Source organism: Anastrepha ludens, chromosome 2, assembly GCF_028408465.1.
Source record: "Anastrepha ludens isolate Willacy chromosome 2, idAnaLude1.1, whole genome shotgun sequence".
Lineage (NCBI taxonomy): Eukaryota > Metazoa > Arthropoda > Insecta > Diptera > Tephritidae > Anastrepha > Anastrepha ludens.
Genome location: NC_071498.1, coordinates 152,925,314 through 152,948,635, shown reverse-complemented (window position 1 = coordinate 152,948,635; position 23,322 = coordinate 152,925,314). Strand labels below are relative to the sequence as shown.

Below are 23,322 nucleotides of genomic sequence, written 5' to 3'. Positions count from 1 at the left end.
TATTTTATTTATCATTTCGATTGGGTCCAACAATCTTCTTACATGATCGTAAACCTTCACTTTTGCACTCTTTTGCGTATCTTTCCGACATACGAGCCTGTTTTGCAGCATCTCAAAATCAGCTTTTTTCGAAATAATGACACCATTTGTTGGCTTTTGTTCCCAACGGAAATCCTTTTTTTCTTCCACTGCCAGGTCTTCGTTCCATCGATAAAGTTTCATTAAACTTTTTTGACTCAATTCACCGTACTTTTCGGACTATTTAAAGTTTTTGCTATGTCATTGTGCGACAAATGATAATTTTCTTGCTTTCTGCGCAAGCTCACACCGAACCTAACCGAACACATCGTGAAGAATACGCATAAAGTTACGAAAACTGAATATGCCTATTCATAATGGCAACAAACACAATAAATATGTGTATTATTTTTTTATTTACAGTTAGTTTTACGCAAGTGATGAGTAAACACACAGTCGTGACCATCTTCTACAGGGTCCGGTACTGTAACCAATTAAAAAGGTCATGCATTTAGTTTAGAAAATTACTTGTATTTAATTCAAAGTAAAAAATGTGTGAAAATAATACAAAATTAAAAATCAATTTACTTTTGCTCGATATGACCTCCTTTTGCCTTGACTATGGCCTTGAAACGATCCAGCAACGAATCGCAAGCTGCCCGAATGTAACTTGCAGGTATTTTTACCCACTCACGGACAATGGCTTTTTTCAGCGCCTCGAGACTGGTGAATCTTTTAGTTCGGACCTTGCTCTCCAAAATGACTCAAAGAGAATAATTCATCGGATTCGCGTCTGGTGAATTTGAGAGCCATTGTGTGGACGTTATGAAGTTTGGAACGTTGTTTTTTAGCCATTATTGGTTCACTCGAGCTTTGTGAGACGGTGCCGGGGCCTGTTGATACGTCCATGGTCTGCCACCGAAATGTTTGTCTGCACACGGCTTCAAAGCAACCTCCAGAATACTTTCCCGATAATATTTCGCATTTACCTTGACACCAGGCTCGATAAAAACGATTGGAGAGCGCCCGTCTGCGGTTACAGCGGCCCAAACCATTACCTGAGGCAGGTGCTGCCTCCTGGTGGCCAATCAATGATTAAAATTTTCGTATGAACGGTCGGTCAAATAAACCCAATCGTTTTGGGAGTTTACAAATTACTCAATTTGAAAAATTTTCTCGTCAGAAAACACAATGTCCGGAAGTTGACCGCTTTCGGCCAAGCGAAGCAATTACTGCGATCTCATTTTTCAGAATGCGGCGGATGCAACGTCAGATATTTTCACTACTTTCGCTATTTTATTGGCCCTTCGTTGTTGTGGTTGTTGTTGTTGTAGCAGTAACTTTGAGCTGTCAGTGTAGTGTAATCACCGGTCGTCTTCGTCTAGCTCATGTAACGGTAGGCCCAGGAAACTTGCTGTTTCGACAGGTTGGGTCCAGAGCGAAAGGGGTGTTAGATGAGTGGGTTTGATGGGGCATATGAAAAGGTGGTTAGCGTCGTGCGGGGTACCTTCACATCCCGGACACATATTTAGTATGTCAGGGTCGATTCTGGATAAGTAGGAGCTTAACCTGCTACAGTATCCAGAACGTAATGGTGCCAAGGTTACGCGGGATGCCCATGCATCAGCTGCGCGAGCGGTCTGAAGTTGGTTACATTTCGAGTGCCGAACACTGTATATCTCTCACAAAAATAACAGTGTTCCTACCAAAACGCAAAAAATCAATGCGAATCCTTCAAATGAACGCATTTCAATAAATGTGATCACAACAAATATGTAGGTATATTCAAGCGACAAAAGATGCGCATATATTGTTGCAAACGCATCGATCTTAAGTACTTCTCAACGTCTGCTATAAAAATGTATACATACAAAAAATTCACTTTTGAGAAATATTCATGAAGGATAGTAGCAATTAAAAGCCAATATATTGTAGTAAGTAGGTATTGGACCCCTGGTGTGCCTAAATTCTTTAGTATTTGCATAAATCTATCTATGTATGTATATATCTCGGCAGTAGTAAAACACTTTGGTGAATCTTCAAGGTATATATCGGCACCGTCATTGTTGTAGGTAGGTAGGTAGATCTGATGACTGCCAATATGACATACTTAGACCAGTCCTTGGTCCGTTGTGATACCACTGGAACATCCTCCTTAGACTATGAGATCCATTTTAAACCATCCTGTGGCTTTTATAACTCGCTTAGCTTCGTTAGCTAAAGATTCGCTATATCCGCTACATCTGTTAAAAATGTGTGTAACCAAGCATGTAAAGCCTTCTTCTAGCTAATCTTTCACGCTCACAAATGAGGTGTCTATAGTTTCCTCCACTTCTGTATTAGAGCAGCTTCTACAATAATCGTAGTATGGAACTACCAGATTCTAGCATAGTTAATAGACAATGGCCGATCAATGCACCTATCAAAGGTCTTGCATCCTCTCTGTTGAGTTTAGCAGGCATTTTGAACGACCTCTGCTGAGTTTCGGCCATGCCAATGTGCCTAATTCAAGTGTTACTAGGTTTAGCCGCTTTGAATTTACTATATTTAAAGGTTATATACACTTAGAAGGCCGAAAAAAGCGAATTTTCCAGAATCTTTTCTGAGAAAACTTTTAAATTTATTGATCAATAAATTTGTATACATATTATGTTATCTTTTAACTGTATTTTAAGACTTAGTATTAGTAAAAATATTTATTTGGGAAGGAGCTACAGCTGATCTCCGGGAGCTCCTATCAAAAAACACGTTTTGCGGTGACCACTATATCTCTGAACTGGATCCTCTGAAATTAAAGTAATGTTAAATCTAGTAATTCGTTAAAGTAATGTTAAATCTATTAATTATTGGAAGAAATAATTTTTTTTTACAAAATGGCGGTTTATCAAAAAAATCGATTTTTGACCAACATTTCGGCCTTAAATGGAAATAACAAAATAATAATAAATAATAAAGTAAAAATAATTACTAAAAAATATATTTAAGAAGCTTGTGCTAAAATTTGAGACTAATCGATTTAGCCGTTTTCGAGTAATGTTGGTCACCGACTTTGAAAACACCATTTGCAGAAAAACGCGTTTAAAGTTTGAAAAGCTCTTTGAAGCACTCTGAAACGCCTTTTCAAATTTGCGTGTAACTTCGAAAATATTCACCGGATTCGAAAAGATTCACCATGATATTAAATTTTCTGTATATATTCTTAAAAATATGTACATCAAAAAAATAAAATGAAAAAAATCAATTTTTTGAAAATTCTAACTGTATATAACCCCTTAATAGTTCATCATCAAAATCATTGCTGTAACAACAGTAAAACTTCTCCATAAATGTGTGGGAGAGCCGTTGTTAGGTCAACATTTGCGCGCATCGATGGCCAAATATTAAAAATTTTATTCAAATAACCTGAAAATTATTGTTTTAAAAAATTATTTATTATGAATCTTATTGTTTGTTATTTTTTCATACAATTATCATATTTAAACCAATTATACAGGTCTACAAAATTACCTTTTTGTTTGTGTTTTTTTGTTTTTCTTATACGAGACTGATTTCCTATGTATTTTTATGCTCTTGCATTACGGTGCATCCGGCCTTTAATTTTAATATAAGTAGAACTCTCTGGCAAGTTAGATTTTTGAGAAAAGAAGGCGTAAAAACACTCAAAACCCAGTTTTATGGATTTTTATCCCCCAATTTTCTCAAAATCGAGACGTCCACAGACACTCTTGAAACTCCTAGATCACTGAAGTCAGTCTCGTATAAAAAAAAAACATGTAGACAGATCTGTATTTTCGACAGCGTTGGTATTTTACTTTTTTATTATTATTATTATTTTTTTTTTTTTGCCTTACCAAATCATACGTGTTCTACATTATGTGATTATATATATTTTTTCTGGTAATATTTGCTTACAAAAGAAAATAGATGTACTTATTATGCTTCTTTGTTTCATATAGTTAACAAATCTTTGTTGAATTTCCACATACATAAGCTAAAAACTTATAGCGAACATTTCATTACACGAAACTTTTCATGTGTTGGTGCAATGGAACCAGATTTTCGACGCATGCATATTTGCGTGACGCTGCCACTTAACTTATTGGTGCATATAAATACATGTATATATATTTACGTATAAACTAGAACATGAACATATATGTGTGTGTGCGTGTACATAAATACACAAAATCAAGGGAATTGGTGTTACTCTAGTAAAGTAGCTCAAGGTTTTGACCACAGTTGGGGTTTGGAGAAAAAATTTTTAATCCTGCTTCTAAATCCACCAAATTTTAGAAATATTTTTTGAAAATTTCGTTTTAAGCTACTTTACCAACAAATAAAGTAATCAATAAACTAGAATAATAAATTATAAATATCCTGTTATTAAAATTTTTATTTGTGTTCTGCAATTTGAGGAATTTTACTTTTTCTATTATAACATTTTTAAATCGATCAACCTTACGCTAAAATATTTATTTAATCAATACAAAAATTAACAAATGAAAAAAATGAAGCTTAAATAGACCTAATTGCTTAATAATCACTGAAATAATTCAAGAGAAAGCGACCGCCATGAAGTTATCAAAACCAACTAAATATGATTACCAATAATAAACTTAAACTAATTGAACTCCCGCTTCTTACTTTCATTCTATCTGCATTTTCGCCACATTCCTAGCTCTATTATTTAAACTTTATTCATTAATTACTTGCTTATATTTGTTTTCATGTTATGTCGTACGGTTTCATGTCTATTAACATCGCATTGCTTTGCTCCTCGGCGGCATTGTCAGCAACGTTCGCTGCGCTCGTGCTCGCAGTAGACGTAGCGGCAACGTCATCTTGTAATTCACGCTCGATATTTGCATTGTTATTGTTTTCGGCGATTTCATTTATATTGCTGTCGTCTAGCATGAATGGATTATTGATCATTGTGCTTTGGCTCGATCTGCCAATGCTGCCGCTAGCGCTGACAACTCCGCTGCCACTGCCGCTACCGTTGCTGCCGTCAATGCTGCCGTTACTGTTACTTGCGTTGCTATAACTTTTCTCAGATTCGGGATCGTCCAGTCGCATCAACACAACACTTTCAGACTGTGCGTCTGTGTGACATGCTTGCTGTTGCTGCATTTGAGCCTCAACTACGCTCTCGTTCAAAAGATTTTCCGCTTCTTCTGCGATTTGATGGTTGGGCTCAGTGACTTCTAATGTTAACCGTTGAATTGCTTGTGCTTGCACGACCTCGTGATTGAGCACATTTTGTGCCTCTTCAACTACGTTTTCAGTAGCCTCGCCAACAGCGACAGTAGTATCGCTCTGGATGGGTATGTCGAGGACTATGTTTGTATTCGAGTTCAACTGTTCAATTTGCGGTGTATCGACTGCGGTCACTGGTTCTGCGCTACCGTCCGAGAATGGTTGGGCTTCAAGTAGGGCATCCTTGCCTTGACTTACCTCTATGCACATAGTCTCAGCTGCTGGCGTGATATCCATCGCTTCTTCTGCCGTACTCTTAAGTGGTATACTATCTGGTAGATCAGTGTGATCATCAGTTGCCATACTAGTGCTTGCATTCGGCACATCGGCTACTTCCATCGCCTCCACGGGTGATGTTATGAACGATTTTTCCTCATCCATCTGTTTGGGATAATCATCGAAGCTGTTCGAACAACCAGCTACGACATTCGCAATTTTCAAGGTATTCGCTTCATCGGGCAGTTCCATTATAGCATCAGGGTAGTCCGTCTCAACGGGAGGGGGCGATGTGTCGATTATTGCTGGAAATTGATTAGACACATCACAATCCGCCTGGCTATAAATGCCTGTTATCATGAACGGGGGTGGTAAAAGCTCTGCTTCGTTTGATTTTGAATGCTCGGCAGTAAGTAACGTACTCGTAGTAGGCTCATTTTCTAAAGTACTCATAGTAGGCTCATTTACTAAATTACTCGTAGTAGGCTCATTTTCTATAGTACTCGTAATAGGCTCATTTTCTAAAGTACTCATAGTAGTCTCATTTACTAAAGTAGCATTGATACCTTCTTCACTTGGGCACTCTAAGTTAGCGTTGTTTAACTCGGTCTCCAATTTGTCTTCATGCCCGCTCTGATTTTCGGCAACTTCGGAGTCGTCTGTTGATAACAACGGCGGCAATTCAAGTTCACGATATTCACGTTTTTCCTCTTCTTCTTTCTTAACGCCTACCCAATCATTATCGTCATCGTCATCATCATCTTCCTCATCATCGGTTTCTTCATTGTCCATACTATCTGTATCTTCTTCATTTCCAGAATATTGAGATTCTTCACCGTTGGAACATTTCATGCCATTTGGTATGGCATTTGCCACGATGTGTGTATTTGTCATTTCCACGTCCGACACTTCAACATCCTTTTCTTGTTTTATTTGTATATTTGTGAAATCAATATTGTTCAAATACTCTTGCTCCGCAATTTCTCTCATTGACAATTCTTCATCCACAAACAGTGTTTGGGCCTCAGTTGGATTTTTGGCTGCTTCAAATGCATTAAACACATCTTCATAGCCACGATCAACTGGCTCGGGTTTAATTTGAATTTGAGAGTATTCGCCAATATTGGTTTCTCCAGCACTACTGATCGTGTTTGTATTGCTCTTGCTAACCCCTGCTGTCGATTTGAATGCCTTGGCCGCACGTGCTTGTGTCACAGACCGCGACTTTTGCTCCGGCGCCTTATGCTTAATAGTTTTAGGCGATGTCTTAGCTGGCTTACGGTGTACCACTTCACAAACGCTGCCAATTCGATCTTCAGGCACCTGCTCGGAAACAACGTTTGTGGTTGCAGGTGTGGCTTCAATTACAGCCTCTACGGCGTTTGCTGCTTCGACGGCGTTTGCTGACTCGACGGCGTTTTCTGCCTCTGTTTCCTGATCCATCTGCACGCCAGAGCTGATACTTGTTATTTTGAATAAAAGATCTAATTCAGCTTTATTCGGTTTAATGTCTTCCATCTCTCCCTCATCAGTGGTAATATCTGGCGTTGCTGCAGCATCGCTAGTCTCAACATCAGCTTCCCTATCGTCAGGTGTCGTAATACTATCGCCAAAGGCGACACCACTCGAAACAGCAGATATTTGGAATTGGGGTATAGGTATGGTTGTCATAACAGTTGCTCCCGCCTGCATAGTTTCACTACTGTCTGCAATATTGCTCTCAGATTCTTCATCGACGTCATCTAAGCGCTCTTGTTTGATGGGCCTCAAAATATTTGCATGGGGCAGAGAGTCCCCACCCCTTTCCGTTTCAGCAGGTATTGCTGGATTCTCTTGTGCATTTTCATTACCCTCCAACTAAAAAGATAAATTTGATTTTGCTTTATTTACTGTTGTATTTTATGTTAAAACGTAAACTTACCAATTTATCCTTATTTCGCTCGGTTTCTTTTCGTTTTTTCTTCTTCTTTTTCTTTTCAACTCGCACACTTTGCTCCTCTACTATTGATGAATTTAAAGTGCCATGTTCTTTTTTAATTTTCAATTTTAATACTGGCATTTTTGCGGCAGGTGCTGAGTTCTCGTTGTCCACGTCAATCACTTCTTGCTTAATATTTACAGCGGTTTGAGTGGCATTCTCATCCACTGGCTCTTGCTTTATAGCTATATCTTTAGTACCTATACTAGCACTTGTATTCTCATCCCCATTATCTTCGCTGGTTGCGTCATCATCGCCATGGTGAAAATCATCGCTATGCGGAAAATTATCATCATCTACAACTCCTGAATCCTTTTCTTTATTAGTAGTCTCTTCGACAGTTGCAGGTGTTTCAGGCTCTGTTTCCACATGCACCTCTGGTTCATGTTTAATGCTCACAAGTGCATCCAATGTTGATTTTAATAAGTTGTCGACCCTTTTAAGATCTTTACGAGACACTCCCTTCTTACAACCCTTTTTCCCTGGTGTCTTCGCATCATCCGCCGGTGTAACGCTAGTTTCATTAGTATATTCTGGCATATTGGTACCCTGGCTGGCAGCCATTATTTCTGGTGTTGATATACGAGTTAACGACACTACTGGTGCCATGTTAAGTGATATGCCAGCATTTCGTGCAAGCGCTTCGGCGGCAGCTGCCTCTACGTCGTTCTCATTTTTAATGCGAATTGTGGATTCGGCTGCTGCAGCAGCTACTGGTATATGCTTTGAGTAATTTAAATAAACTTTTGCGCAATGTGCTGCGTGACGCTGATACTCGACTTCGTTACGTAACTGGCGATTGCAACCTGCACACTTTTTGGTCTTTACAGCACAAGTGTGAGTATTGTACAGAAAGTTTGTTAAGAACGTCTGATGACATTGTGGGCATTCACGATCAAGTACCCAAAGATTTGGCGGTATTTCCACAGTATGATCCCGAAGATGCCTGTAAAAATGTGTTGCATAAATTTAGCAATCGATATGTCTTATTAGAAATATGTTTAGAAAGGTAAAAAAAACGTACCTGGAATATGCATAAGAGCTGATCAGTGATTGATTACAGTGACCGCAGATATAGGGTGTTTTGGATAATTTATGCCATAACTGATGGCTTTTGATGTCGTTAGTTTTTTTTATTGTTTCATTACAAGCCGTGCAAACGTAACGTGGAATGTTAGGCAAATGTGTTGTTCCGACATGTTGGTCCAATTTCGCTTTGCTACCAAAACGCTGATCGCAAATGTTGCAAACTTGCCGGAATTTTGTTACATTTGGAGTATTTGTAGTAGACGGTTTCTCTATTTCCGCAGGCTCCTCTTTTCTGTTAATAATATAATAATAATAATAAAATTATTATCAACTTTGGTAATTTTATACCATAAAATTGGATCTACAGACTTAAAATGTCATATGGCCAAAATGTTTACAAGGAGCAAGGTTTCCAATTTTATTTTTGAATGAAAACAAACCAAAATACCAAAACTTTCTTAAATACATACTTACATTTCCTCTTTGGGTTTCACCGTTTTATCAAATTGTTTCCCAAGTTTGCCTTTCTTTTTAGTTGGTGGTTCTGGTGGTGGCTCGTTCAAACGTTGCTTTTTATTGCTGACTGGTACTGGCGCTGATTCGCGCTTAACTTCAGCTACTTCTTCTCTTGCTATTACTTCATCCGACTTGCGTTTTCGACCTCGCTTCACACCCGTTTCCTCCTTTATATCAATAATTGGCTTGACATCTGCAGTTATATTCTATAAAGGAGAGTAAATACATACATATACATTTATGGTATATAGATATATACACATATATGCACATATATTTAATATTTATGTATATATATATAAAAATACATATATGAGAATTTAAAAATAATCTTATAATTTCGTACTTTTTTCTGAGATCCACCTTTCAGTCCCAACAATTTTCTAGTCTGTACATCTGTGGCATAACACATTTCACGAAACTCGTAAAAATCATTGATTTTATCCACACATAGTACACAAGCACTTTGTGGCATTTTGTCGTCCTTACAGACCTATGAAGTATTAAATAAAATTATAATAAATTTGTTACGCGTATAGATGGATTTCATTTTACTGTGATCCCAATGCATTGTATAATTTTTTGATGGAGCTTTAATTCGCCGTCACAATCCACCGGCAGCTGTTCGTCTGGGGTTCCAATTTCTAATATGTCGACTTTTTCGTCTCTATCGATTCCGCAAAGGCGACAAATTTTATATAAGTTCGCTTTTAACGCTTTGTCTATCTTAAATGCAAACGACATCCTCACAGAAACCGAAGGTTTGCCAAGCCGTTGTTAAAAAAAGTATCGCTCGGGTGTCCACCACATAAAGGACTATTGTAATGGTCCAATTAGTTAATCAGCAACCTTGTTATTATCCGTTCTAAAATATTACTTTTCCACAATATTTGTTTGATATTAGTACACATTAATCATATCAATTGCATTAAGCCATTAAGACATTTTCATATTTTAATTTATCGAATTCGTGAAAAGTTAAAGACACCACCGCAATCGAAAAATTCTACTCCCAGTCTGTCATAATTATTGTCAATGGAATTATAGAAGAAGAAGCATTAGACAACAATTTCAGGGTATCCCACTCTTACGCATTAAAATATATATTCAGTATTCCATTAGGCGTATTCCGACATTCACATAAAATTAATTTTAAATTTGATTAAAATATATATATTATGTAACTTAAAACTAGGAAAACGTCTTACTTTTTTCTGTAGACTTTCCCTAGTAGGTTTATTATAAAGGAGAAAGTATTGACTATATGAGTATAACTATTTTCCTAATTTTTATATAATAATAATAATAAATATAATAATAATAATAATAATAATAGATCTGTTTTATTTGACTCCCAAAGCTAAGAGCTTGTTGTGTAAGGGAGGTTAAGCCAATATATTTCACGAACGACAGCGGTCGGGTGGACCTTAGTTCGTAGAATACATTTCTGCATTTGCTTCGTATAAAAATGTAATAAATACTCTATTTAGTGAATAGAATATTTTCAATATATGTATATAATTCAGGGCTCTATGCATTATTTAAATAATAGTAATACAAATTAACACATCATTTAAAAAATTGTTATTTAATTCGTTGAAGCAATCAAAATTGTGATATACATATATTTTATTTTACACACATACATTTTTTGCAGTGAAACTTCTTAGGTGTCGATGGACGACCGGGAATGGAATGTAAAATTTCAGGGCCATGCAACGTTTTGGGCAGTTTCATTCCGCGAGAGAGAAACAAGATATAATGTAGAGGAAAAGGAGAGAGAGAGATATACCTTACATATATCTTAGATACATTTTAGGCTATTTTTCTTCAGTTTTTCCTGGTGGTTGCTAATTTCTAGTGAGTAATAACACTGCCTACTTTTTGGCACTTGTTTGTTGTTACAAACTTGCAGGAAATATATTTTTGGTGCCTAGTTTTTGGCGTTATATTTCCTTGGTGCCTACTGTTTGGGACGTTTTTTGGTCCTAATTTTTTTGGCGCCTACTTTTTGGCGCCTATTACCGTTTCCTGGCTTGTGCTTGTGCTTATTGGTATTGCCTTGTGGTAATTTGTGCCGTTGCTGCGGTCCTGGAATCGCTGTGTTTGTGCGGATGATAAACGCTCGGAGTAGTGCGTGTTGTTGTCACGGTTTGTGTCCGGCGCTTACCTACACCGGTCGACCCTTCTCCGTTTTTTGTAAATTTTGTTTATTTGTATTCTCTGCAAATGTTGTGAATTTATTTAGATATATATTCTTTCTCTCTCTCTCGCTCTCTCTCATTCTCTCTCGGTTCCTCTTGATGTGCTTGAATGATTTTTCGAAGGAAATGTTTCCTAATCTCTTCATTCTTAATGTTGAGAATTTGAAAGTGCAGCCTTTTTTTACAATGCTCTTTATTTAATTAAATTACTTATAATTACGTATTTCATGTTTCAACACTGATAAAAAAATAACACTAATTAATTCCGCATTTACACAACACACAATTACAAAATATGTTTTCACGAAGTAATGAAAATAATTCAAACTTTTTCGGAATATATGTCGCTGCAGCTTTGAAAATACATTTTCAGGTAAAAAAATGTTCATATCGTTACGTCGTGACGCGTCGTCGTCAATATGTTATAGTCTATTGTGAATAAGCTCTAATTTTTTTGGAAAATCTGGTACCACTGCGAATAGAAACACACTTTGAACTGGCAATGCTTCTAGTTTAATATGCAAGCCAAGGTAAATTTTCACAAGCCAATTTAGTAAGGTGTGTTTTGTTTGACCGTCGATAGCTAATTTCTTAATGTTGACTATGAGACAGAATTTAGCACATTATTTATAGCAATGCTAATAAAACTCTGTTGGCAATACTTTCACAAGGCGAATAATGGGGGAATAGGGAGAGATTGTAAATTTTCGAAATGGAATAGTTATTGTATGCTTTTTATATTTTAATTATTTGCAGAGGCACCATACTTGCCTCACCTTTTATTAAATTTGCCATTTTGTACGTTCACTCGTTCTGTTCATACTGTAATGGTATAAAAGGCGCAGTATACAGAAACTAAAGGTGGCGTTTTCCGAAAGCCCCGAACGTCATGAACTATAATAATACAAAACAAACAAAAGAAGGATAAATTACTTTTTTTTTAATATTCAATGAATGGCTTGGTAAATTGTAAAGCACGAATTATTCTGTTTGGTAGTTTCTGTTGCTTTCGCCTACTCTTCCTCTTCACAAACAAGTAATTCCCCTTCCTTTTGTTTGTATATTCTAGGGGCATGACGTCGTAGTCAATTCGGAAGGTGCAATATAGTATTATAACCCTATTGTTGCGTTGGTGCGTGACTACCATTGGGAAGTGCACAGGCTCGAATCTCGTCGCATTAAACACCAAATGATAGAAATAGTTTTTTCGCACGGGTCGTATCGTCATCGTAGTGTATGCGACAAAATGTACGCGAGCCATACACTTCGTTGACGCACACTTGTGTTCAAATGGCAAACCGCACACGTCACTTCAGCTGCTCGTACTCGTCATAGCAAGAATGCAGCATGACGCGTATCATACAGCAGAGTCGTCAAATATACTGTACGCTTGTATTTTGTTTTTAATTTTCTGTGTTGGTATTTTGCTTTTGAATAGTCAGCCTCAAAATGTCTACATGCTCCTTAAAATCATTTTTAAATATTCTGTAAAATGTCAGAAATTTATAATTATTGTAATCATTTGTGTAAGCAAAAGTCTGAAATTTGTAATTATCCTCTTGTAAACTCCCTTGTGGCAACGAATAATCTGCTGTTTGAGTTATTCCTATTGTACGGATTCACCCAGCACCTCTTGTTTTTTATTTTTCCTTCGATGGAGAAGATAGTGCAATAAAATAAATTCCTTTTCATCGCTCGACATATTGACAACTCGTATTTGTACGATAGCTGGTTGCAATGTGTGTAGACAAATATGTGCATCGTCATCGTCATTAAAAAATAACGTAGTGCCGCTGATGATACGTTGACGATGTGACCTATGTACGGAGGCCCTTATAATGACTTATCGAGGACGAAAAGCTGTTTGATTGAAAAACTGTAATATTTTAATTTTACATTCAAATTTGAATGTTATACATATGTGCATGTTACATAAAAAACAAGTAGTTTTAATTTGAAAATATTAGTTTGTCGCCAAAGCCAAAGTTTGCACAATTTTATTACAAAAAGCTTACGAAATTGTTCTCCCAAAATCTGAGATTATAAAATAATCCTAGATAATAATCATACTTTTTGACATACAACCCTGTGTTTTCTGTGTAATATTGTAGATCATTATTTTTACGCGTGTAAAGAAAAACTTCGAAGTAAAAACTAAATAAAATGGGTGTCGGTCGGCAAAGAAAACAGGTTTGTAGACATAATTCTAATAAAATTTTTGTTAGGTATTAACTTGGATTCATATAACAGAAAAAAAGCGTGTGTCCTCTTATTACTTAAAATAAAATGAAATATCGAATTTCGAATGCGTATTGTGCCCATAATTTCTTGCAACCTCAGTAGACGTCGTGTACGGATTTCCTCGAGCTCTCTATTACTAGCAGCCAATTGCGCAATTAAATTAACTATTCCTTCTCCTTGTCTTTGCTTCATATCGTTAATAATTAAACAAACCAAAAACTCCAAAATATTCCACCAAAGCAATTGCTATGAAGAAAAATCTTTGAAGTATTGATAGCTGATTGTCAATTTTGCAGGTCATCTGCCAGATGTGAACGGGTATATTAATTTCGTGGACTTATTGCTATATACGGCATATGTGAACATACTTTAATTATCCGTTGTAGTATATGCTAATGTGGACAGGGCCAACTGATAATTGAGTGCCATCACGATTCGATTGTCGATTAATTATCGCTTTTTGTATCGGGTATTGTGCAATTGCCTTCATGCAACCCTGTTTGCTGTCAGCGCATTAAAAGCCTAGATTACTTTTGTATTGCATAAAAAATGGCGTCGAAAGAAGATAACGTTTCTGGTGAAAATCCAGGTAACTATACATAAAGTGCATATATAAAACTAATATATCATTGTAGAGATAGCTAAAGCGATGTGGACAAGCTTTACACGTTTTTGTTTTGGTTACTAATTTTTTGTTCCGAAAATTGGCGCATTGCTGTGTATGCTTGATTTTGTACTTGTGACATCTATGTGAAGAGAAAAACGTGAGCCTCGTGAAGCCTCCGATAAAAATATGTATTAGAAGCATAGTAAAGTAGCAAAATAAGTTAGATTGTATTTTGCTTTTCATTACGATGTTTATTAAAGATTTATTGATTTCCCTAATAATTTTTCAGTTCGTCGAACGAGATCCGGCAGAAAAGTTGTAGCACCACCCGCTGCTCCAACACCAATACGCTCGTCTAGACGAACAAAAAGAGGCGCGCAGGAACAGGTTAGTGACATTGTTAAAAAAGTAGAAATTAGCAAACACATTGACTTGGCGTCGATATTATAAAATTGATGATAAAATGCATGTTTGTGTAAATGTGGCGAAGTTCCATTTACACATGATTTGCTACAGCGAATGTGATTTCATGCAAGGGCCAACTGAATTATCGAACCAAGTCATGCGAAGCTGAGTTAACCCATATTTATATGTTACGTGTTGATAGAAATGAATAGTAATGATATTAACTGTTTTTTCCATACAGATTGTAGAAACTGACGAGGACGAAGTTCAACAGACAGATGAAAAAGATACTGACACTGCTGAAGATCAATCTGACGTTATTAAAGAAATGTTGGAAGAAGCAGCCCAAGGCGTAATAATTGACAACCCAGATGGAGATGATGATGTCATCATATATGAGGAGCATATTGTAGAATCGGAGGAAATAGTTGAAGAAGTACCGCAAGACGATGACTGCATTGTATATGAAGAACAATTGGTTGAGGAAGACCATCAACCGGCTGAAGAAGATATTGAAATGTACACCGTACAAGAAGAAGAGCAAGTTGTCACAGAAGTGCCCATTGTATCAGAAACAGGAATCGATGAAAAAAGTTCTTCGTTTCCTTTCGGACCAACTTGTGGACACTCCGAGACTTCGGAAGATGTACAAAACGAAGAAGGAACGAATGAGACTGGAGCAGTAGAAAGTTCTTTACTAGCTTCCTTAGCCGGTGACAATGCCAATAGTTTACCATCCGTTGGAGGGGGTGAAGAAAATGACGTTAAAAAGGATGACTTTGAAGCAAAAGTACCGCCTGTATTAACAAATAATGAAAAAATGGAATCAGACGATTCACTATCTGAGCCGGCAATTGCAGAAGACATTGGAATTTGTGCGGATGCCAGTAATGCAACTATTGTAAACACTGAACTAGTTTCGGAAGATGAGTTGCCTTTGCCTACAAAACCCGAAATAAATGATGCGGAAGAGGTATCTGACGACGAACTTCCAGCACCTCAGCGCGCCGAATTGCCTGCAGATGCCGAAGTAATATCAGAGGATGAGTTGCCAACTGCAACCGGTCAAGCCGAAAAGAAATCGCCGCTTGCATCGCCTAAGACTCCCACTAAGAGTAATTCTACAGAATCTGTCGCTAAGGAGTCTATTGGTCAAAAACGCAAAGCTATTGACGCCGATAAGAGCGATTGCAATTATGAAAAACAGCGTAAGCTAGAGGACTCAAAGAAAAGAAACGATGAACAATACAACCCAATGAGTCCAACGTCAGAGAGTAACGATGCTACACCCATTGTAACCGTAGAGAAGAAACCCAAAGTTGAAAGTAGCTCTGGAGGTAAGTGGTTTCAGATCCGTCATGAGCAATAATTTTTGAACTATTTGAATTTATAGAAAGCGAAAACAAAGAGAAAAAGAGAGAGAAAGAAAAAGAACGTGAACGTGAACGTGAGAAGGAGAAAGTAAAGGAGAAGGAAAAAGAGAAAGAAAAGGAGAAAGAAAAAGAAAAGGAACGTAAACGCTTACCAGATCTAGATAAATATTGGCGTGCCGTTAAAGAGGATCCTGCCGATTTCACAGGATGGACATACTTGTTACAGTATGTAGACAATGAGGTATGCATAAATTAATTAATTATTAGCAGTTACTGGTGCAATAAACAAAAGTTGTACGAGCATAAGTTCACTACTTGCACTTGCTTGGTTATGTCATGGCTGCTACTTTTTAAATAATTAAAAACATTTTGTAATTATTTAGTCTGATGCCGAGGCGGCGCGTGAGGCTTACGATGCATTCCTATCACACTATCCGTATTGTTATGGATATTGGCGCAAGTATGCTGACTACGAGAAGCGCAAAGGCATTAAGGCCAATTGCAACGCGGTGAGTACAGATCAAATTCCATTCATGAATATACTTGCGATATTTTGTATTTTCCAATATACATTTTATAATGCAATTTATTATAATTTAAAAATTACAATTAATAAATGGAATTACAAAAACAGAAAAACCTCAAATCGAATCAGGGGCAGCGATGTTCTTCAACGTAGTTTTCGGTGTTAATTTTATTTATATCACCAGCACTTTTGTACGTGTAAAGTACACGTCTTTTAGCGCGAAAAGAAAGACGGTGTTGTTAAGGCGCCAAAAATATGCCAGAATCGGTTTTCGATCTTTTATTACTAATTTGTATAGTTTCACTTGCACAAATAACTAACAGGCGCCATTTTCTTCCAACAATCTCCAGCTTAGAGCAACAAATAGAATTCGGTGGAACTCAAAGAGTCTATCTTACCAATGATTTTCTTAAACAAAAATTCTAATGGCAGTACAGTCAACTACTTTAATTTTAGTTTTGTTTTTAAAAATTTCCGCGTAACGTCTGTGTCTACTAAATTTTATTTGTATGTTTAAAATGAAAGAAAAAATAAAAACTTGAATGTCAGCACTACACTTATCTAAGGCAGCGAGAGCATTTCTTTTGCATAATGCATCACAAACAGGCCATGCGTAAGTACAAATGGCGTTTAAATGAAATTTTTGTGAAATGAAATTAATTGTGTTATGTTACTAAGTTAAGTTAAATTATATAAACAAATAAATTGTATTTATATGTATATAAATCATGAATTCCAGCTTCGCAAACAATGTGTACTGGTGTATTGTTGAGTGCGTGTGGTTTCATTTTATCCCTGTCCAATCAGCACCTACTATCCAGACTTTAAATCCCTAACTCCAACGTAATAATTTCACTAGTAATATCTATTTGAAAAATACTACTTTTTAGCGCTTTCGAAACTACAAAAGCGAGACTTCGAAAAATCAGTTCTCCCCATATGCCAGGAAGTTTACAATAATCACTTCGAAAGGCGTTAGTAGTAGTATAAGTAATGTTGCGCATCCAATGTGGTGGAGCCTTTCTTCACAATGTACGAATGGCAACAGGTTTCTGTAAACAGTTGCTTTTTAGGGCAATTGGAAAGTTTTTTTTTTTTTTTGCATATCAGGTGCATCCTAACCTGTAAAGGATGGACAGTCGAGTTATACGAGTCGTCCGGTTATTTTTTATCCCCCCGAAGCCTGGTACTTCAACAGCATTCCGCTAAAATTTATGAAGTATGTTGTATATTTTTTTACAACAGAAACTCCTCTTCAAGTAACTACGGTTTCGCAATGATAAAGTCATATTTGTTTACTCGCTTAGCTAAATTGTCTGCTTTCAAATCCAACCGAGAGACCAAATTTCCGTCAAATGGAAAACTCTAAAGTTTGATGTTGTCTCTGTTATGAGAATCTTTTTCCAAGTCAAATGCATTTGTTATTAAAAAGAAATTTTCATAGTCCGGCAGTCATCCCAAGCGATATTACTTCGATAACTCTGTAAATGCCTTTTCCTTCCCAAATTTTCCTTATCATATCCCCTTAAGAAATATTATACGCACAAAACGAAACAAAACAGAATCAAGCTAAGTATCTGTGGATTACATTTTGTCAACTAAACATTTGCCAACATTCTTTCTTCTCTTTTCTAATTCACTCCACTTAATGGTCACGCGCGTTTGCTACTCCGTAACGACGACTATTACAACTACTACAATCAAATTGCACAACAACCACTTGATACTAATAATAAATGCAAATTAATGCCTAAAATTTAGGTTTTCGAACGCGGTCTGGAAGCGATTCCGCTGTCAGTGGATCTCTGGATCCATTACCTAGCACACGTAAAGAGCAACCATGCCGAGGATGAATCGTATATTCGGTCACAATTCGAGCGTGCAGTAGACGCTTGTGGTCTGGAGTTCCGCTCCGACAAGCTCTGGGATGCCTACGTTAAATGGGAGAGTGAATCAAAGCATTACCAAAACGTTGTAAAGGTCTACGATCGTTTATTAGCCATTCCAACTCAAGGCTATAGTGGTCATTTTGATAAGTAAGTAAATCAAAGGAAAAAAAATATTTATGTGTAGTAAACATTCACCGTTTAAAAACCATTGATTCGAGATGCTCGAAGCGATAACGGTTTTAAAACTTTAAATTCTTTAAGATTTCGAGTTATAAATGCAAAGCATAAGGGCAGAAAATTGTTTTCGATGACTAGGAATTCAATGCTTGAATTCTATTATATTGAATTATAAATATTTCTACTTCAATATATTAAAAAATAAAAAAACCGACAGTTCAAAAAGATTTATTCTGCATAAATAGTTCAAATTTAATTTATTTTATATGATGCTCACAAGCACTTGTTAATAATTTTTTTTAGGTTTTTTAAGCTTTTTTATTTTTTTAGTTTTTTTAGGTTAATTTATTTATTTATTATTAATATTTTTCTTTTTTTTAAGTTTATTTCTTTTTAAGTTTATTTTGTTTTTTTTTTTAGTTTATTTTGTTTTTTTTTTTTTAGTTTATTTTTTTTTTTTTTTTAGTTTATTTTGTTTTTTTTTTTTTAAGTTTTGCTGAGTTTTCGCAGTTAAAGTTGCAGTACATTGATAAGAGTAAAAATTGAGAATGTACTGTGACTGAGCTGCGGCGCAGTTGAAGTCACAACACAGCTGAAAGAAACTCAATAGTGCTGTTCTGTAGCTTCGGCTGTTGAAACGTGCACAGTAGGCCGGGTCGATTTGTGGGGAGGCAAAGAAATCGCCCATTGCTCTGTGAAAATCATATTCTAGGGATCAAACTAAGAAACTTTGCCGAAGGAACCATACCTCTAAAACGAATCCTTATGTCCCCCAATTTGGGTCGAACTTTTTAGTTTCTTTTCTCATGTAAAGGCCAAAAATGGTGATATTTTGAAATGATTGTATGGGGGAATCCCCCAGGGGAGTTCCAAGGGGTGTGCCGCTGGCATGGGTGGATCGGCCGTCCAAAGTTAGTGGGGGTCGGTCATACATTTGGACTCGATTGGAGCACTCTAAATGGGTCAAAGTGGGATTTTTCGATCGACCCAAATTGGGGGGCATCAGAATTCGTTTTAGAGGTATGGTTCCTTCGGCAAAGTTTCTTATTTTGATCCCTAAAATACGATTTTCACAGAGCAATGAGCGATTTTTAAATCGACCCGCCATAGTGCACAGCAAAGCAAAGCCCCGGCATATTTTTTTAAATTGTGTTGCTGTTATGCTGGCAGTACATCGAATAACTCGAAATTTTAATATTTTTATTTCTGACATTTACCTATGTCGCGCGTTAAAAAATTTGCCCGTATTTGGTCATTCATACTAAGCTTATGGTATTCTGACTTATTTTCAGTTTCCAAGACTTGATAAATCAACACTCCATTGGGAGCACCATAACTCCTGAGGAATTGAGGAAGGTGAGGGCTGAACTACGCGAAAGTAGTGCGTCTCGCTCTTCGTCGTCTCGTTCTAAGAGTCGACGTAGTGTTTCACATGAAAAGGAACATGAATCCCATGATGAGAAGAAAGGTGACGAAGAACGGGGCAGCAAATCGCCAAATGCAAAAGATCCTGATAGTAATCAGGATGAAACACCAGTAATTTCTATTAGCGAAGCAATCGAAATTGACCGCGAAACAGACGCTGCTGCAGCCACCACCGAAAAACTCAATTCAGAAGACCTCGGCGATTTAAGCAACCTCAGTGAAGAGGAAGAGGCAGCTATAAAAGACAAAATTATTTCGATTCGTCGCAAATTACATAAGGCCACCGTTGCTGCAGTGACTGCTCGTTGGAATTTTGAAGAAGGCATAAAGCGCCCATATTTCCATGTGAAGCCACTCGAACGCTGCCAACTTAAGAATTGGAAAGATTATCTCGATTTCGAGATTGAAAAAGGCGATCGCACTCGTATTTTGGTGCTTTTTGAACGTTGTCTAATCGCATGTGCATTATATGATGAATTCTGGCTGAAGATGATACGCTACCTGGAGACACAATTGGATCAGCCAGGTATCGTGGCTATCACCAGCGATGTTTATCGACGGGCATGCGAAATCCACCATCCCGACAAACCAAGTCTACATTTAATGTGGGCAGCATTTGAAGAGTGCCAAAATAATTTTGATCGCGCCTCCATGGTTTTGGAAAATCTCGAAAAGAAATGTCCAAATTTACTACAGGTTGCCTATCGGCGCATAAATGTGGAACGCCGGCGTGGCGATATGAGCAAATGTCGTGAACTGTATGAGCATTATATAAATACGGCAAAGAATAAAACAATCGCTGGCAGTTTAGCGATTAAATATGCACGATTTCTGAATAAAATCTGCGATGATCTGGATGGCGGATTGCGTGTGCTGCGGCAGGCATTGGACAAAGATGCGGCAAATACGCGCGTGGCACTGCAAATGATAGATTTGGTATTGCAACGACCAAAAGTGGATGAGGATGAGGTGGTGCTAATAATGGACAAATTTATGGCACGTGAAAATATAGATCCCGAGCAGAAAGTGCTATTTGCGCAGCGCAAAGTTGAGTTCTTGGAAGATTTCGGCAGCACGGCCAAGGGTTTGCAAGATGCGCAGCGAGCACTACAAGTAGCATTGAGCAAGGCAAATGAAGCCAAAAAGAAGCGGTAAGTTGATAACATATTGTAATTAATTAATTTTTTAGAACTGACGTATGTTTACTCACTATTAATATATATTTTTTGCCTACAGTGAATCAAGTCCTTCCCGCAAATCCTCATCGAGCAGCAAAGAAGTTTCTATGTCAAACACAGCTGCATCATCAGCATATAATAACGGCGTCAGCGCTACCGCTTCGAGTTACAACTATAATTCGGCAAATTCAGCTTATTATGGGCAACAAAATAGTAGTGCCTACACAACGCAGCAATCATATGATGGCTACTACAACCATTGGCAGTATGGCTCGAGTTATGGAAACTATGGGCAATGGAGCGGATATGGAAATTACTATTAAATCGAGTGCAAACGTATAAAATTTCTTCTTAAATTTTATACAATGTTATCAGTCCCAGCACCAATCATCACCAAATTTATTATTATTTTTAAACAATTCTTTAATTAGTACTAATGCAATAATGAATCACGTTGTATAAATTTTTTAAGACTTTCTGTTGACCAAAAAAAATACAATATACTTTTTCTATACGATATTCTGGTAAGCAATGCATCTGTAAAGCTACGTATGCATATGCATATGTACGTAACCTTCGGCAGGCGGCAAGTTTTTGGGGAAATATTTAAATGTTGACATACGTCGTGAGAGTGAAGAACTTAAACTCATGGATATGAAATTGTAATCTACGACATGTGGTGACTGGGAAAACAAGGAAAAATGAATGATTTCCAAGGCAAACATTCACCCGATTTACATTCGTTTGATGAATAATTTTAATTTTTAATATATTATATAAAACAGCTATGTAATTTAATATTTTTAGTTTTTGGTGGACTTTATTCTTCAATTGTTGGTATTCAATTAGTTACACATGCTCAAGAGCACACACTCAAGTGCACGCACTAGTGAGTACATACATACTATTTGTGGAAATTCATTTAAAATCTGCACTCGCTGCTCAATATACCACTACCATACCTACTTTTATTCATACATATTTCTGTACGTTCACTGTGCTCTGCATAATAATATCCAATGCCATTTTTAATTTGTGAATATGGGAAATAAAATACTAAAGCAAACAACTTGTGGTTTTATTAAAACAATCAGGACTACTAAAACAAAACAAAAAATCAAGGTGACGAGCGAGCACCGCAGTGCAAGACATACCGAATTTTGTATGCCTACTGCAGGTTTTAGTCGACAATATGCAATTGTAGTAGGTTTTGAAACTGATATTAAAACAGTCTAGAACAGTTTTTCTGAAACGGCGCTAAATTGTCCAGGTAGCGGAGGCCCGAATGACGACGGAACGGTTTAAAGGGTTAGGGGTAATCAGAATTTTCTTAAAGTATATATAATATAATATAAGAAATATACTTATTTCAAAAAGTATATAGTATCTTTAAAATATTGTGTGAAAATTTGAAGTGAATCCGACAAATACTTGTCGAGTTATTCAACAATTAACAAAGGGCGCTCCCGAGCTCGGTAGCAAAACTTTAAGTAAATGCGTTTTTCTCAAAACTATGTTTTTTGAACTGGTGATCACTGTAACTTAAAAACCGCTTGGTAGATTTCAATAAAATTTATACTGCTTTTGCATAAAAAACTCGTGCCTGATCGGAGGATTTTTTCTGTTTTTTTTTTTTTTTTCAAAAATTTCGATGTTTTTTAAACAATTGATTGTCGGTTTTTTCTCGAAAATCTGAAAATTATTTTCTGGCTGCCATTTTGTTAATTTTGAAAAAAGGTGCGATCAGGCACAAGATTATCTATTCATAAAATTAATTTCTCATGTCAGATTGATTTTAGATGAACGTCCAAGAACTTGTGATGATCACCGCAAGGGACTTCTGGAGAAACGATACAAACAGCGATAACATTTACAATTATTAAGTCATTCCCATGGCAGCCGGTTCTATGTTACCGGAATGACTCGGGTTTTTATTCCCGACCAAGGGCTGCCGCCCCAGTATACTAGCCCTGTCTAGTGTACCGTATTTTACCCCAAATCTCTCGTCACAGGAGCAACTCATTGCAGCCGGACTCATTCTCTTCCGGACTGACGTCGAACCCGACCCCGGACCTGAAGTATTCTACTGCTGCGTTTGCCACAAACGGCTCCACCCGAACTCCACCTCGGTTAGGTGTAACCAGTGCAACGGGTGGTGCCATCTTAAGACCTGCTCAGGCCTTAATACACACAGGGAGTGGTCCACAAGGTATGTGGCCACGTGTTGCTCCCGCTCACAGGCGGCCCCCGCCTCCACGGCTTCACTGCCCTCAGTGCCGGCACA

At 37.1% G+C, this 23,322-nt stretch overlaps 2 protein-coding genes across 2 annotated transcripts; one reads left to right on the top strand and one right to left on the bottom strand.

Moving 5' to 3' along the window:
- Nucleotides 1–4,161: 4,161 nt before the first annotated feature.
- Nucleotides 4,162–10,031, bottom strand: LOC128855626 (titin homolog). The gene is made up of 6 exons (XM_054090680.1): nt 9,569–10,031; nt 9,360–9,506; nt 8,972–9,219; nt 8,493–8,789; nt 7,412–8,414; nt 4,162–7,347 (listed from the first exon to the last, which is right to left on the bottom strand). Exons 1-6 carry the CDS (start codon nt 9,755–9,757, stop codon nt 4,744–4,746), a joined length of 4,488 nt encoding a protein of 1,495 aa, XP_053946655.1. The 5' UTR covers nt 9,758–10,031; the 3' UTR covers nt 4,162–4,743.
- Nucleotides 10,032–13,934: 3,903 nt separating this feature from the next.
- On the top strand, nt 13,935–21,557 carry LOC128855625 (pre-mRNA-processing factor 39). Its single transcript, XM_054090679.1, has 8 exons — nt 13,935–14,047; nt 14,355–14,452; nt 14,712–15,807; nt 15,864–16,084; nt 16,227–16,352; nt 18,131–18,405; nt 19,728–21,011; nt 21,097–21,557. Exons 1-8 carry the CDS (start codon nt 14,008–14,010, stop codon nt 21,359–21,361), a joined length of 3,405 nt encoding a protein of 1,134 aa, XP_053946654.1. The 5' UTR covers nt 13,935–14,007; the 3' UTR covers nt 21,362–21,557.
- Nucleotides 21,558–23,322: the final 1,765 nt, after the last annotated feature.

Bases quoted from the DNA above. Each gene is read 5' to 3' on its own strand.
- LOC128855626 (XM_054090680.1), bottom strand. From the start codon at position 9,757: ATGTCGTTTGCATTTAAGATAGACAAAGCGTTAAAAGCGAACTTATAT. The intron at 8,790-8,971 runs GTAAGTATGTAT...TATTATTAACAG, and splicing joins GTGAAACCCAAAGAGGAAAT to AAAAGAGGAGCCTGCGGAAA. The intron at 8,415-8,492 runs GTACGTTTTTTT...ACATTTTTACAG, and splicing joins AGCTCTTATGCATATTCCAG to GCATCTTCGGGATCATACTG.
- LOC128855625 (XM_054090679.1), top strand. From the start codon at position 14,008: ATGGCGTCGAAAGAAGATAACGTTTCTGGTGAAAATCCAG. The intron at 15,808-15,863 runs GTAAGTGGTTTC...TTGAATTTATAG, and splicing joins AGTTGAAAGTAGCTCTGGAG to AAAGCGAAAACAAAGAGAAA. The intron at 21,012-21,096 runs GTAAGTTGATAA...TTTTGCCTACAG, and splicing joins AATGAAGCCAAAAAGAAGCG to TGAATCAAGTCCTTCCCGCA.